At 35.5% G+C, this 15,981-nt stretch overlaps 2 protein-coding genes and 1 long non-coding RNA gene across 5 annotated transcripts; 2 read left to right on the top strand and 1 right to left on the bottom strand.

Moving 5' to 3' along the window:
- Positions 1-1,176: 1,176 nt before the first annotated feature.
- LOC7476079 (uncharacterized) lies at positions 1,177-4,225 on the top strand. Its single transcript, XM_002299526.4, has 8 exons — positions 1,177-1,369; positions 1,486-1,683; positions 2,043-2,095; positions 2,707-2,761; positions 2,859-2,933; positions 3,044-3,161; positions 3,778-3,824; positions 3,936-4,225. Exons 1-8 carry the CDS (start codon positions 1,283-1,285, stop codon positions 4,044-4,046), a joined length of 744 nt encoding a protein of 247 aa, XP_002299562.1. The 5' UTR covers positions 1,177-1,282; the 3' UTR covers positions 4,047-4,225.
- A 1,931-nt stretch (positions 4,226-6,156) lies between these two features.
- Positions 6,157-9,243, top strand: LOC127904897 (uncharacterized). Of its 2 annotated transcripts, XR_008058329.1 has the most exons (6): positions 6,157-6,427; positions 6,693-6,783; positions 6,894-6,963; positions 7,093-7,260; positions 7,425-7,631; positions 7,776-9,243. It is a non-coding gene; the product is annotated as an uncharacterized LOC127904897 (long non-coding RNA). The 2 variants fall into 2 exon arrangements; XR_008058328.1 differs by having other exon boundaries at positions 6,166-6,783.
- Positions 9,244-12,916: 3,673 nt separating this feature from the next.
- Positions 12,917-15,703, bottom strand: LOC7478069 (F-box protein PP2-A12). Of its 2 annotated transcripts, XM_024602534.2 has the most exons (5): positions 15,116-15,703; positions 14,539-14,657; positions 14,397-14,454; positions 14,245-14,296; positions 12,917-13,508 (listed from the first exon to the last, which is right to left on the bottom strand). In XM_024602534.2, the coding sequence occupies exons 1-5, from the start codon at positions 15,473-15,475 to the stop codon at positions 13,333-13,335; spliced, it is 765 nt and encodes a 254-aa protein (XP_024458302.2). In that variant the 5' UTR covers positions 15,476-15,703; the 3' UTR covers positions 12,917-13,332. The 2 variants fall into 2 exon arrangements, with proteins under 2 accessions (XP_024458302.2, XP_002298062.1); XM_002298026.4 differs by lacking the exons at positions 14,245-14,296; positions 14,397-14,454 and having other exon boundaries at positions 15,116-15,675.
- Positions 15,704-15,981: the final 278 nt, after the last annotated feature.

The following is a 15,981-nucleotide window of genomic DNA, read 5'->3' as shown; positions in this document are numbered from 1 at the left end:
GTCTAAATCTGGTAATCTTGGAAGCAAGGTCGAAATGTGCAGAGTAACATCAACCTTTGTTATGTTTGGTGGCACATGTAAGGATAGCGATAATCATTAAGAACATGGCCTCTCCATGAACTATAACAGCATAAGCCAAGGTAGGATTCTGACATTCAAGAATATAAGGACAAAAGGTGATATGCCTTCTTACTCCAATGTGCCACCCATGCACGTTGAGCTGATACCTAGTTAAATTGTAACTTGTTCTTTTATAGCTAGGGTCGTAATCTAACATTATTATTATTATTATTATTTTAACCGTGAATGATCAGGTCAGTTTTTACATATATCTCGATTAATTTTTCGAGACCATGAAGTTAACGATAATCTAAAATACTTAATCATTATCAATATGGAGATCCCTAATGCAAGACCGAACCAGCAAGGAGAAGCACTCGAGATCGAAACATGCCAATTAACAAAACAACAGACATAACTCACACATAACATAACCAAAAGGGACAGATTGCAGAGCACACCTGCAATCAACTGTATGGAGGGAGAAAAAAAAGCAGAGGCAGAACAATAGTAGGAAACCAAACCACAGCTAAAACCAGAAGGATGAAAGGAAAGGTTCCCAATGGAAAAAAAAAAAAAAAAAAAAAAACAACAACAACTTTGAAGACCCCCACAAAGGCCTCAAATAAGGCACACAAATTAACCAGTGGAAAGAAAGCAGATAAGTCCAGCCCCAAACTAAGCCCAAATAAAGTAAACTCGGCTACCCTAAGGCGAAATGACAAAGCAAGCAGAGCAAAATGGTATGCAAAAAATTAAGAAGCAAGGAAAAACAAAGCCAAACTGTTGCTGCTACGAACCTGGTCAGAAAACAACGAAATTGTAACAGAACCCATAGAGAAACAGCTAACCACTATCGAAATTGTATCATTGATGAAACTATAAAAAAAAGTTTATGATTGAGGAGGATCATTCCATAAAAAAAAAAATTATTTCTATCTTTACAATTTTCCGCCTGAAAAAGGCTGCTGAAGGGGCGATTCGGGTCCAACCCAAAAGTATTGGATAGGGCCTGTGTTCATTTGTGTGGGCTTGGTCCATATATGTTGTACGTGCCACACGTCGTCTCTGGTCATAGCATGATGTCTCCGTAAAACAAGCAGCATGTCGTCTGCTTACTATGTAATGTGGTTCCCATCCTAGGGTTTGGGCAGTTAAATAATTTATTTATTTCTCTCACAGGCAGAACGACCATCCTTTCTTCTTAGCTTCCAAGATCAAAATGAAGAAGAAGCCCAGTAATGAATTTGGCATGTCAAGCAAAACCCATGGTGTAGAAAGTGAAGAATTGTCTTCTTCAGAGGAAGATGTGAGTGTTCATTACAAACTGAAGAAACCCCTTAATTGTTCTGTTTCTTCTTCTTTCTTCTTTCTTTTTATCAAATCAGTTTTTTACATGTTGGGTTTTCTTTTTGATTGGAGTAGGAGAGTGAAATAGAGAGAGAGCTGGCAGAAGTTACTTTTGAGGATCTTCAAAAAGCAAAGTCTAATGGGTCTCTTACAGTTTTTAAAAAGCCTGATCAGGAGAAGAAGGGTGGCAGAGCTAACAAGAATAGGCCGACGGAGGTGAGCTGCAAGAAGCCGGTGAGTCGTTTTCGAGAGGTTGTTCAAGTTCCTAAAAAGGTATGCTTTATATTTTCGTTTTCGATTCATTATTACAGTGTGTTGCAAAGCACTATGATCAGGCCTTTAGAAACAGCACCTCCAATTGTGTACCCATATACTACGTAAACTATGGAAGCAAGTCACGAAATCATTCTACCTAAACGTTACCCCTACTTTAACAAAATGACTTCTTGCATAAAGCCTGCGATTTTCAGCAAACTTGATGTGACTGGCCGCAAAGCTTCTTCCAGGTGCTCTGCGCTGTTGGCAAAATTTAATGTGCATGGATATCACTATTTTCCAAGCAGTCTCATCATTCTTGTTTAGCCATATGATGTTGAGCTTTAATGCTTTCAATTTGGTATTTCTGTTTACAGGTAGTACGCGATCCCCGCTTTGAGTCTTTGTGTGGCAATCTTGATGTTGAGGGGTATGTCTCAGTTGCCTTTCTTTATCTTTCAGTAAATCTGCTGAGTGCTTGTTTTATGGTACGGTGTTCCTGTTATGGCTTCGAGGCTACTTTGTGCGAACGTATTGAATCTAGTCTGTATGGAACCTTTCTTTACTAGTCCTTTGTTCCCCATGTTGTGTGGACAGATAATATTGATCAGAATGGGTGGATAGTTGTCCAAGATACTAATCTATTTCTCTGTAGTGTCCTCAGTCTAGTATTTCATTAAACATTTTTAAACGAGGCCATATCCCTTTGGAGTCCAAAATTCTGATCTGTCCATCATTAGTGCTCTCAGTCTGCTTTTTTATAAAACTCTTTAAACAAGGCCATGCTCCAGTTTTTCCCTGGATTTTAATGTTATTTCAAATTGCTTATAACATTCTGGACCTCATCTTTCTTAATTCTTATTGTTTTTGCATATTGTCGTATTAAATGGTGTTGTTTATAAAAGGCCACAGTTGAATATTATTGCTTAACCCATACTTTGGATGTAAATCTTTGACTTGTGGATAAATTTGATGAATAATAGTGAATAACTCTCTTTCTCCATCTTGGTTGTGTAATTAATAGCAGTGGAATTTTTGCAGGTTTAGAAAAAGATACGACTTTCTGTTTAAGAATAATCTTCCTGCTGAGAAAGAGGTAATTTCTGTGAATTCATCAATGACAATTGTTTTTCTAACTTTTTGTACCTAAATCTTAAATTACTTCCCCTAAAAGTGACTTTTTGGATATGAAGGAACTAAAGAAGCAACTGAAGAAATCCAATGATCCGAAAGTCATTGATCAATTGAAGGAGCGTATATCTTGGATTGTAAGTACATGCCTTGTTGGATGAAACTGTTACTCTAAATCTGGCCATTTGTCTGATCAATTGATTTGTTTATCTGGTCTGTCTTTGTCATCTTCTCATAAAATTAATAGGAGAAGCAGACGAAGTTTGAGTCAACAAAGCAGACTGATGCAGCTATACTGGCTGAGCACAAGAAGAAAGAGAGAGAAGCTGCGAAGCAAGGGAAACGGCCCTTTTATCTGAAAAAATGTATCTCCACCTATCTCTTGCTCTCTGTTGCATCATTATTGATAAGTATCCTCTTTTTTTGCTTGAACATTTTGATCTTCCGCTCTCAGGTTTACTATTTGTCAATAAGAAGGAATCGATCCTTAAGCACTGGTTATAGCCTGAGACAGTAATTAAATTGGTTATTCCTAATTTATGTCTTTAGGCTGGCATTTGAATATACTTTTAACTATTCATTGAGAAGTAAAACGTGTTTGGAAATGCTTTGTGAAACAAAACTGTTCTTTAGAATGCTGAACCAGAATGCATGGGACATTTGATACGACCGATAGTATTAGTTTGTTTTAGTGGTGGATCCTATGAGAAATAGTGAAAGCATACAAGGTGTTGAGAGTATTGGATCTGTGTTTGATCTGATACTATGTGGGGCAAAAACTAATTATTATCAGAATCTGTAATTCTTGATATAGGTACCAATTTGCATGTGTGGTGGACAGTTCAAGACAAGTTGTCTTATCCATTTGTTAATGTTCTTTTATTTTGTACGTTAATTTTTATTATTTCTCATGGTGCTTGGATAAATGAATCAACCAGCACTCAAGCAGTCTACATGAATACTAACTTGTGTATTTTGCAGCGGATATACGGAAACAGAGGCTTACTGAAAAATACAACAAACTCAAGGTACCTTTTTTGGATGAGCAAAATGCTATGTGATGTGAAACTATAAGATATGACAACTCATTTCATCAGTTACATGGTTTTGCTGACTAATGAATCTTATAACATGACCAGGCATCTGGCAAGCTCGAATCCTTCATTGAGAAAAGGAGGAAAAAGAATGCTGCAAAGGATCACAGATACATGCCATACCGAAGGTCAGCCAATAGTGAGCAACAGAGCTGATGATTTGCGAGTTTTTTGGTTGCTAAAGAAATGTATATCGTTCTCCTCAATTTTCTGCTAGCATGTGAAGACATGCCTATGGTGTTCTGGTTTGGTGGGCAAGTTTAATGGTTTGTTTGTACTCCTCTGGTAGTGTTGTGCCCTTTCTGGACCAAATTAGAGAAGCCATATTTTTGAAATTATGATTTCTATTAGTCATCAAGCTTTGGATATGGTTGAATTTATTTAATCATAATCCAGCAGTTCTAATACATGGAAAAACTACGAAGAAAAATATGCTTCACGCTTTGGTTCTCTAAGGCCTGTGATGGAGCCCATCTCTAAAATAACAATGAAAATTGCAATGAAAGAATGGAGCCCATATCAGTGTTGGACCATGCCTACCAATTACTCCAAGCCGACACCATTTCTCTACCTGATACTTGATTTATTATTCTTCCTGAGAACATGTAAAATGTTGCTGATCATATTCTCGTGCTAGTTGAAACCTTAACTTTTGCAGTTAATTAAAAAGCGTGGTCACGATGCACTTGTTGTCCAAATTGTCACAAGAAATTAGATTTTAGAACATTATTTGTAAAATTATAAATTCATTTTTGCAATCATAAGTTCATAACATAAGATTTATATGAAACAAATGTTAAATTATACATAAAATATTTAAATTAATTCCTAGAATGCAAGCTAAAGCATAATATTGAAATGATACCTAAAATAGAAGCATGTAAAGCATTAATTTATTGGAGCTCTTAAAATTTGATTAAGCTGAAATATTTGTTGTTGATGAAGATTAATAATTCCTTATTTGGTGCAAAATGATTTTCTTTAATGAGCCTAATAGGATTTTAACATTACCATCTTGTTTAAATTTATTCTCAAATAAGTTCTAATCTTTATAATAAAAAGAAAGAGTAGAAGAACAAGGAAAACCAACAACAAAAAAGGAAAAAAAATCAAGAAATTTCATATAATTTTTCGCTGACACCTATTTATTAGGACTTGGAAGCTAAAATATTAATTTTTCATAATCCATGAATATTTATTGTTTTTGATGAATGTTCATATTTCAAGTTTGTTGCATCCGGATTTTTTTGTTGATATTTCTGTTTTAAGAGTTCATGTGTGAATTTGATTAAGTCTTCAATTTCATTCTATAAGCAGCAACGGAATAGCTGGCTTTACAAGCTAATTGGACAACTAACTGTTGGCACTGAGCTCCATGGATTCGTGTCAGGTGACCACAGACTTGGTGAAGTTCTTAAATCCTGCTAACATACTACAAAGAGGTCAAATCTAGGCTGCACTAGGTTCTTGCTCAAATGCATCATCTGGAAATTTTCCTGGGTCTTTAATGAAGATTCCAGATTTCAATGTGGGTGCCATATATGAGGATAGGAATCAAACTGTTTTTAATAGTATGATTAACTCGGAATTGAGTCTCGCAGCAGGTTCTTTACCTACTGGGGCTAACTCAGCTGTTCTGAAAGGTCTTAACCATCTTGATTTACCCACACCCTCTTGATGTCAACTAATTTTAACTGTTCTGGATCTTCTACTGCCCCCTGCTCGATAGCAGAGGAAGATGCCCATCTAGGACAAAATAGATCACAAAAGCTGAAAAGGAAACATCAACAAGGAGGTCTTAGTACCACATTTCAGTCTGATTTGTTCAATTGATGTTGCGTTGTTCTCTCTTCTTCCTTGGGTCTTGCTTTAAATAGGAAGATCATGGACAAAATTTCACCTTTTGATGTCAAAAGGGAGGGGCTTTCCACTTAGCTACATAAGAAAACCAGATTAGACAGTAAGAAAAATGATATTCTACAAGGGATTCTTATTCAGCAGCTACCACCAAGTCAGGACTCTGTCCATCTGCAAGGTCAACGCCAAACTCTACATACATTAGTACCATAGAATAAGTTGGGGAATCAGAAGCAGCAGAATACTTTGCAGTCACACTACAGTTTCTGGGAGTTAATGTTGACTTGTGTCAGGACTCTTGCTGATGCTTTATTTCCATCTTAACATCCATATTTCCGCCTGGAGCAAAGAAATACACCTTGAAGCTGTTCTAACCTCACACCCCCCCCCCCCCCCCCCCCCCCCTCTCTCTCCCTGTGTGGGACAATCGTATTGCTAAGAAACGATGGTGTTTGTCTTCATGCTATAGTGCTAGATTTCATGTCATTGGTGTGTTCTCCCAGGCAGATGTGGTCAGCTGTCAATTTGTACTTTTTTCCACCGTCGAAATACTGATATTTATGACATATTTCATATAATCTTTCCTCGCTCCTTATTCTATTTGTTCCCTGTTTTTTTTTTCCTTTCCCAGGCTACATGGCATTGTGACTTGAGCTGGGCCAAATCTGGGGGAGGATTTGGTAAGCAAATCAGCACTACATGTTTTTCAGTCAGTCAATATGTTGCTTTCTAAAACAAAAAACAGTTCATTATTGCTATGTTGCTAAAATTTTGTAAATTATAATGTCGACCTTCATCTGCCACTGACTGTCTAAATTCGCTACTGTTGGAGACCCTCATGTCTAACTTAAAAGCTTGAGGTATTAGCTGAAGGCTAAAGTTCTATATTCTTAACAGTTTGCCATGGAACATTTTATCATTTTTTTTTCTTTAAATTCTTGGAAGAGGCAACATTTGAAGTACTTTCCAGGCTGAATAAGAAGCAGAAAGGCAGTTCATGAGACTGTTAATGACCAGCATCATGTTGTTCATGAGGGTAAACTTCGTATCATTATTGTTCATAATTTAAAGGTGAACTATAGCCCACTGAATGAGACCAGTGGATTTCATAACACATTGATCTTATATTCTCGGTATGCTTTACAGATACTTCCTTGGAATTTTGTTCAAGGGACCTCGAAGAGCTGTGTTGCCTTGAAGTTCAATTCTATCTAAGGTACATATGACCTGCAATATCTGAACAATCATGTTCGATCCATCCTGGTCCTTGTATGCTGTTTATTAATCATTATTTATTTTAAACCTTAAAGGTTTGAATTGACAGAACAGGTCCTCTTGTATGCAGGTTAATGAGCTGGTTATGCTTCAAAAAAGTATCGAACCACCGTTGATGGTATTGGATCAGATAGTATATCACCATTTGATTTACAAGAAAATTGCAACATAGAAGAAACTCTCTTTATTTCCTGCAGTTACTAGCTCCATGAAATGAATTGGTCAAGCATGTATCCATGTATGTAATTTCAAGCAGCAAACAAATTACACCCACACTTTTTTCGTATTGTGTTCTCTTGATAGTTACCGTGGTCTCAATTTTTCAATCTTCTAGTCATATTTGAAAAACTTGTTTTTGGAAATGATATTATAAAACTTAAATGAATCTTGTTCGTCATGTAGGCTATTATCAGCTGGGTGTGAGAGAAATTTGGACTTGTGCTTGCCCGTGTGCGGAGAGAATTTGTTTTGATTTGTCTAACAGTCATCTAAATCCTACTCAGGATCTCATGTATTCTGGGTTCATTGCTTGACAGACTGTTGACATATTCAAGTACTGCATGAAAGACTTGAGGACTTTCAGCTGGGATAATAAAATTGAACCGATCGGTAAGTGATATCTACTTTATTATACATTTGAGTGTCATCTTAAAAGTTGACAACTGAAAACCCTTGGAAGTAGCTGCTTGAACCCTCTAAATCTCTGTTTCTTCTGACATTGCCTTGTAAACTTTAATTTACTTGTTAAAGCAGTGGCCAATGGATTCTTGCAAAGTCATTTCTCATGTAAAACTCCAATACACAGAGAGCTTGAAGAAATATTCCCAAAATTTTTCCACAACCAAACTCCAGAAAGATCAATCGCAAGAAAACGATCAGCTTGGGGTCCCTCAATGTTTTCCAACTGAACCAAATAAGTTGTCTACTTCTCATTTTCCAAGTGGAAACAGCAATGATAACTCGATTATGAGCAAGGGTGGACTATTGAATAGCTCTGATATGGTGCGTCACTGTATATTTCCAAAGTCTTGCATTAGCTCAAATGTGGGTAAACTGGAGCAGCCATCCCTTTTATACGAGAGATGCGAAAGAAGTGCATCTTCCACACCATCTCAAGTTCCCAAGACTTTGAGTATTCATGCAGCGTGGGCATTTCTCAGTCTCCAATCCTGCGGAGGTAGCCAGCATTGACTGGAGCATGCAGTCCAAATTTTGCTTGAGCAGTTAGCTCTAAGATTGATGAGATTGTATCTGGCTTGCAAAAAGGTGCCAAGAGCAAGATGCTGCAACGGATGGGATGACTTTTGATCACAAAACATTAGTTGCTGTTGCTTCAGGAATGCATCAAGTGGTGTTGTGGAAAATACCTGGGGCCGGGTTCATGGTTGCCTCTAATGCGGATTCTCATACTTGGTGACAATCCTAGTTTCATCAACTTTGTTACAGTCGTTAGTTTTCTGAGATCCTGAAAATGCGTTTCATGGATATAGCATTCTTATATGAAGTGGCAGCATGAACTATATGGTTGGGATAATCGTAAGTTTTTGTTTTTGGGTACTTTTTGTTCCATCTTTCTGGGTAATGATTCAATAGAAGATACAAATAGAGCCTTAAAAGAGTTTCTTTCCTCAAGCCCGTTTGATTATAGTTACAGTTGGGATAATCGTAAGCTTGATGATGAAGATTATATGCTGTAATGTCGACATGAACTAATAGCTATCCCAAAGTCTAAACCTTACCCAAGAAATGAGATGGTGCCATTCTTTTATCACATTGTCAAGGTATTTATTTTTCCTTTCCTGTTTGCCGTATTAGATTTTATCCAGGTTTGTCAAGATAAGCACGGCACCCGTCCATGAATTACATGCACAGAAAGCCAACGGCGATCTGCAATTGACTTCCATGGCCTTTTACAATTTCAGATTTGTTGCATGACTTGGCTGTGAACTCCTAACTCTTTCTAATTTACATAACCATTGGCCAATGTTCGACACGTTGAACTCTTACCTGATATTTCTGTACTTGTGACTAATAATAGACTGTTGGCTAGATGGTCCAACCACTGTAGACAAGATACACTCATACAAGGTAACAAGGCTGATGCTGATGTTTTGGGTTTGAACGAAGTTTAGAACGATGTTTTGGCCCTGTTATGGGGCTGACAGGCTGATGCTGTGGAATGTCCCTCATATTTGACGTATCGATCTGTACTTTTTCTTCTTTTTTTCTTGTCTTGGCATGTTATTCGTCACACATTTTTAACAGTTACTTTTATTGCAGCTCATATGGTAAGAATGAGGTCACATTCTTTGCCATCCAAATTGATGAATTTGTCGAGCAAATTCGGGAATTATTATAAGAAACTCTAAAAGACGTGGCTAAGACACTTGTAGCTTTTGCTCAATATTTCACTGCGATGTGTGATTTATTTATTTTTTATTTTTTTAGTCATCAAAATTTATTTTTGGATGTTTTCATCATTTTGTAGCCTAATTGAAGGTTAATTAATTCATATTTGTTAAGGAAGGACAAAATTAAAAAAAATTCAGAGTAAAAGATAGAAAAAATGGGTGGCAATTTTGAAATTAGATAAAAAAACTTGACTTTGAGCCTTTTACTTTCAAATTATGAATTTTCAATTCCTCAATATTTCATAAAATCATAGTTCTAAACTTTATCATTTTTTAATCTCTTGTTTGAAAAAAAAGAAAAAAAATGATCAAATTTCAATAATATAAAGAGACAAACTCTTGGTTGACACTGATTACAACCACAAAAAAGATTGGTTTTAGTATCAAATGGTTTTATTCAATGAGAGGAGTTTAACTTGGGTGTTCTTTCACCTAGAGAAGTTTTAGGTTTCAAGTTGGTTTTTTTTTTAATTGTTTGAAGGCATAAAGAGATTTATGTAGATTTCTACGTTGTTTTGTAGGTATTTGTGTAAAAACAAATTGATAAATGATTTTTTGGGTTTGAAAACCCTTAATTGATTTTTTTATGACGTAGGTTATTGGAATCTGGGTAGAGCATGTTACATGTTTTCTATTTTTTTAAAAAAAATCATTTGTCCCATAAAAAAAATAGGCACAGACGCGTGGGCTACCCTTAAACATATGTATCTAGGCCTTTTTATTAGGTCCAGACATGTTGAGCCAACCAAACCTGTATGTCTAAGCCTTTATTTATTTATTTTTGATTAATTTTTTTTTATCAATTTGATCCTTCACTATTAGGTCTTTATTGATTTTCCAGATTTTTTTTTAATTGTATACTTTAATATTTTATTTATTTTTAATCGGGTAATGTAATTTATTTTGGTTTGATATTTGTAAGTTTATTGTAATCTCAAATAGACACCACAATATTTAGTTGGTTCTTAATTTTTTGAACGTCTATTTTTCTTAACAAATAGTTAAATAAAAAATTATTAAAAAAATTATTGCATCCAATTGAATCCATAATTTAAGTCATGGGTTTAACATGTTAACTTTGGTTGATTAGGAATTGGGCTTTCTAATTTATTTCGGTTGCATAAATAATTCTCAATTTATTTAATTAAATATATAAATTTTTAAATTTACAATTAAAATTTTTAATGTCAAGAAAATTATATAAAATGCCATCATATTTATTTTTTTGAATTGAAAGAAAAATTTATTTAACTCATTACAAAATGCATATGAATTGATAATTAAGGGTATTTTTAAGAGTGTAGTAAATGTTATTTTTTGAAATACTTTTTACTTGAAAATAAATTAAACTAATATTTTTTTTATTTTTTTAAATTTATTTTTATTATCTATACAAAAACAATTTAAAAATAAAAAATCTTTAAATATGATTATAACGCAATGTCATGTCAAACGATGAACAAATCCAACCGACGATCACTGAGGATCCATAAATCAAATCCATCTGTGAGTTACATAAGACAAAGAAGTACGAATAAGTGCAAAGTGTAAAAAATATCTGGTATGAGCCAAGGGAACTTGAGAGCTTGTAACATCACCATCTTGTCTGTCTCCCCGACTGTTACTGTAGCGCAGCAGATTGGTTGTTGTTTTGATGGCATAAAAATAGTTATTTTTTAAAATATTTTTTATTTAAAAATATATTAAAATAATATTTTTTATTTTTTAAAAATTATTTTAATATTAATATATTAAAACAATTCAAAAGTATAATTTTTTTTTTAAAAAAAAAATTTACCTTACCTTCTCTTGAAACACAATACCTCAACCAAGGTTGTTAAAATCACAATTTTAACACGGCACGAAAGATGCAATACAAACTCGGATCGTAAAAACGGATCGTAAAATCGTAAAATCGTAAGGAATTTTAAAATACATTAACATTTTATGATTGTAATTAACTTTTTGTTATACATAACAATTCAAAAAACTATAATACTGAAATGGAATCCTAAAATCATTAATTCAATTCAATTTAGTCCAATTAATTCAGTCCTATAATACTGAAATGACATTCAATTCAGTCCAATTCAACAATTTTCAGTCCAATTTTCACCCGATTAATTCAATTCAATTCAATCCAATTAATTCAATCAAGATATATACTGAAATGACATTCAATTCAATCCAATTCAACAATTTTCAGTCCAATTTCACCCGATCAGTTCCATTCAATTCAATTCAACATTATAAATATACAAATTACAGGACCGGGCAAAATCAAAACTGTAATTAATAATTATAGGGTCACAGGGCAAAATCAAAATCTATTACAGGGGAATATACAATTATGATTTACAGGGCAAAATCAACTATTGCAGTGATGATGATGAAGGCAAAATCAACTTACGGTGGAGAGTCGTTGATAATGAAGGCTGAATGGCTGCCGGTGAAGAGGCCCGATGTCACCCGCTGCTGTTGATGAAGAGGAAGCCGTCAGCTGTTGATGATGGGAAAGAAAGGAGATCGTTGTCGGCGTGCCGCTGTTGATGAAGATTGAAGAGGAAGCCCGAAGCCGTGAGCTGTTGAGGAGATCGTCGTCGCTGTTGATGAAAAGGAAGTCGCGACCGTGAGCACTGATGACTGGACTCTGAAGTGAGGAAAGAGAAGGAGTGAAGACTGGATCGTGACCGTGACCGCTTTTGTGGAGATCGCCGCCGCCGCTTTTGTGGTTGTCGGTGCCCAGTTGGTTAATTAGAGAAGGGGATTAGGGATTTGTTCAGTGAAAGAGAAGGAGTGAAGACTGAACACTGAAGACTTTTTTCATCTTTTGTGATTGAAGAGTGAAGAACGCGTGGCATGACTGTGCATTTCCACAGCCACTAGGCGCCTGACAGCTGGACCATGGGGGTGACATTTTGTTTCAGTGCATGCATTTTGTTACAATCGTAAAATCGGTCCTGAAATCGTGATTTTGTGCGATTTCATCTGATTTTAACGATTTCATCCGATTTTAACGATTTCACCCGATTTCAACCCGATTTCACCCATTTTCGATTTTTTCAAACGATTAAGCACATACGATTTTACGAGTCAAAACGCGATTTTAACAACCTTGACCCCAACCTACCTCCATTTAGAACACAATACTAAACAGTAGCGAAACCTGAAACTTAGAAAGCAGCAAGTTCTCTTCATGATATCAAATTTTTTAGTGGTAATAACTTTTCCACATGAAATATATGTCAATAATATTTTTTTATTTTTTAAAAATTATTTTTAACACCACCACATTAAAACAATCCAAAACATATAAACCATATTAAATTTTAATAAAAAAATAATTAAACCGTTCCCAAACGGTTTCTTAAGCGTATAAGCAAAATTTATCGCTAATATTCATCCCTATGCTTCTGATCCATGGAGCTATTTTACAGCTTCCACCAAAAAAGAGAGTGGTAATGATTTCCTCGTGACAAACAATAATAAAAACCTACACACTTTATCAACAACCTTAAATACGACAATATATACATTGCTTGGGTACAAATGATACAAGGCCTGAAGAACCAACAAATACTAGATTCCGCTTCGTCTCAAAGATGTCCTAGCTCACTACAACGCAGAACTCTACCCTAAAAGGTCAAGTGCGGTTTAAAAATGCCCTAACCCTTCTTTTAATTTACATGGATATACTAATATGGAGTCCAAACATAGACCACCTTTGGTGTGTGTACAGTCTATCTGTGTCATTGAGAACTTGAGCTTTGTTGATGCATTGGTGCCATCAACCACAAAGTCCCCGGCATGGTAGAGGTTCCATTTCCCAGGATCTTCCAAAAAACACTGGGAAGAGGCATACTGGCCATCTGAAGTCCATAGCTGAAACTGTACAGGTTTTATATCCCAACCATGGACATGCTCAGTGTTACAGATGCGGCGACCGAACCTCTTAGCAGCCCGCCCCAATTGTAGTCTGAAGAACAGGCTATAGGTCCCCGCTGGAAATGGGAATTCAAATTGACCATCAACCTCAAACCACCAGATTTGCTGAAGATATGCAACTGAGTTGAAGCTGCATGCAAAACAATGGAAGTTCAGATCAATTCCACCACTATTTTCACTATATCTACACAGGAGTAATCATCAATTTGAGCACAAACATAGAAACAACCAATTCAATTAACGCCTAGTTACCCACTTATCAAAAGCATAAGGATGCAAAGTATCAACAGAACCAATTAGCATCCTTTAAATCAACTAGCATTGCCATGTGAAGAAGCAGTGGCTAGGAGAAAGATTAAAGCTGCTCGCTTGGATCTTGGAATTATCTGCCACCCACCCACCCACACACACTACAAAATAATGCATAGTTAAGAAAGGAGCGACACAACCACCATCCAATCAGCCAAATCAGATGCAAGTCTATGCTACTCGATTGATCAGCTGATTATGAGTACTCCGCTCACCCATAGTAACCTTTTAATTGTTTCAAGGAGGAAAAAAGAAAAATGAACTTAGGTCCAGGATTCATACTTGATGACCATACTTCATGGGGAAGAAGAAAGAAGAGGATACTTGGTTGGGGACAGAAAGGCAACCACAGAAGGTTCATTACTGACAAGGTGTTCAATAGCTTGTATCTTCAAGGATATGATCAGGAATTCTGGAAGTTAAATTATCAAATCATGTTCCTCAGTCACATTACTGGTTTCAGGCTCAGGGTCGGATGAATCTACTTCTACGTAAAATAATTTCTGATACAAGGAAATGGAAGTGACAAACTCTGATGTAATCCAAAACTCACTTACCCCTTGAAGGTCCAATCATATAACCTCCAAGCTCATAATTAATAAGACACAACTGCAAAACAGTTGCTGGATTTCAAATTCTCACGCATCATGGACTAGAAATCTTGATTCAGAGAATCAAAATGAACATGAAAAGAAATATAACTAAAAACCTCTTCGAAGAAGTTTGGCAAGAAAATACTCGGATCAACTTGGACTTGACCGGCCAATCTAAGAAATAAATAATGAAAAACTAACCATTTTGCAATTCTAATCAAAATTCCAATACATAAATAAGAGTTTCAATAATCTCACCTAGATTCCTCTGTTGGAATATGATTCCAATATCTTCGATCATCGATTCCTGTTATCGCTAACCCCTTGGAAGCAATGGATAAGCATACACCTCCTGTTCTCTTATCCAGCCATGCTTTCTGCACAAAAACAAAATCTTAATTCAATAAGTTAAAAAGCTAAAACAATAAAACTTGATGGAATTGAACAATCAAAATCCACAATCCTCCTGCTCCTTTTCTCTATTGCGATCCATTTCTAAGTAACTGAACTTCAAAATCAAGCCAAAAAAGGAAATCTTCCCCCGTGCAGTACATGAAGTTAAGAAATTTTAATTTTCTTCTGTTGAATTTTCTCATAAAACAAACAAACAAAATCAAATCAAGATTCCAATATCGTCGCTTTCCTTTTTTAGTAAAAAAACATAAAATTCCATTATTAGTTGCTGCAAAAACCAGAGAGAAAATCCACAACTCAACAAAACACCTTCTTTTTCTCAAAGTTTCCATTTTTGAATGTCCTAAATAACAAAATAACCAATAAACCAGAATTTCTTTTCCTTCTATTACCCAAACAAATAAGAGCCAAAAGATCATACCTTGGTGCCATCATCAAAAGTATTAGCTCTACAAAGCCTGGTATAAACCTCTCTCTTACACAACTTATCTTCGAGACCATCACCAAAAACTCTTTCAATCAAATCTTCATAATTCACAGGCAATTTTGACTCCCAAACAAAATCAGCCCAAGAAGCACCACGAAATGCCCTGTTTAATTTAGCCAATCTGCAAATCTCTGATGGGTTTAAATATTCAAGAACTAAAGCGACACAACTCTCTGGTAAATCACCAAGACCTGGCTTTATCCTTGGTGGCGGTGGTGATGGTTGTAAGCATAAAGACCCAACAAGAGAATAAACATTTGGGTCTGCAAAGCTTGAAGAAAGATTAGCGCCCATCAAGAGAAAAGAAAGAAAGAAAGAGGAACCCAAAAACAGAGAGACTAGAAAGTTGTATATAATAAAGAGATTGGGGATTGAAAAGGAAACGAAAGAGAGGTGGCATAGAGGAAGGTAAAGGGAGCTTTAAAACATTAGGAGATTTGTTTGTTTCTTTAGATGACAAGAAGCAGAGAGAAGGGGAAAAATGTTACAAAAATACAGTTGTTTGTTTTTGACGGGTAGAAAAAAGAAAAAACAGAGTGGATTTTTGTTTAAATTTATTTTGGATTTGGTTGGTTTTCAATATATTGCTATAAACTTTATGATTTTCTAGATATTATTATTATTTTAACACCTTTTGATTCTGGATTTTCTTAGATGCTGTGCTAAATTCATGGGGTGATTTATTCTAACAAGTATTTTTGAGATGTTTGAAAATTTTGCCTATTATTGAGTTTTTTCTTTCCTCCTCCACCTCCTCCTCCTCCTCCTCCTCCTCCTTTATATATATATATATATATCAG

This window comes from Populus trichocarpa, chromosome 1 (assembly GCF_000002775.5).
Source record: "Populus trichocarpa isolate Nisqually-1 chromosome 1, P.trichocarpa_v4.1, whole genome shotgun sequence".
In the NCBI taxonomy this organism is placed as follows: domain Eukaryota; kingdom Viridiplantae; phylum Streptophyta; class Magnoliopsida; order Malpighiales; family Salicaceae; genus Populus; species Populus trichocarpa.
Note: the sequence above shows the minus strand (reverse complement) of the source record. Positions and strands in the feature narration are given on the sequence as shown.

Coding starts and splice junctions, on each gene's coding strand:
- LOC7476079 (XM_002299526.4), top strand. CDS start 1,283: ATGAAGAAGAAGCCCAGTAATGAATTTGGCATGTCAAGCAAAACCCAT. Junction 2,762..2,858: donor ATCTTCCTGCTGAGAAAGAG/GTAATTTCTGTG, acceptor TTGGATATGAAG/GAACTAAAGAAGCAACTGAA. Junction 2,934..3,043: donor AGGAGCGTATATCTTGGATT/GTAAGTACATGC, acceptor TAAAATTAATAG/GAGAAGCAGACGAAGTTTGA.
- LOC7478069 (XM_002298026.4), bottom strand. CDS start 15,475: ATGGGCGCTAATCTTTCTTCAAGCTTTGCAGACCCAAATGTTTATTCT. Junction 14,658..15,115: donor CTTTTGATGATGGCACCAAG/GTATGATCTTTT, acceptor GTTTTTGTGCAG/AAAGCATGGCTGGATAAGAG. Junction 13,509..14,538: donor ATTCCAACAGAGGAATCTAG/GTGAGATTATTG, acceptor TTTTGCATGCAG/CTTCAACTCAGTTGCATATC.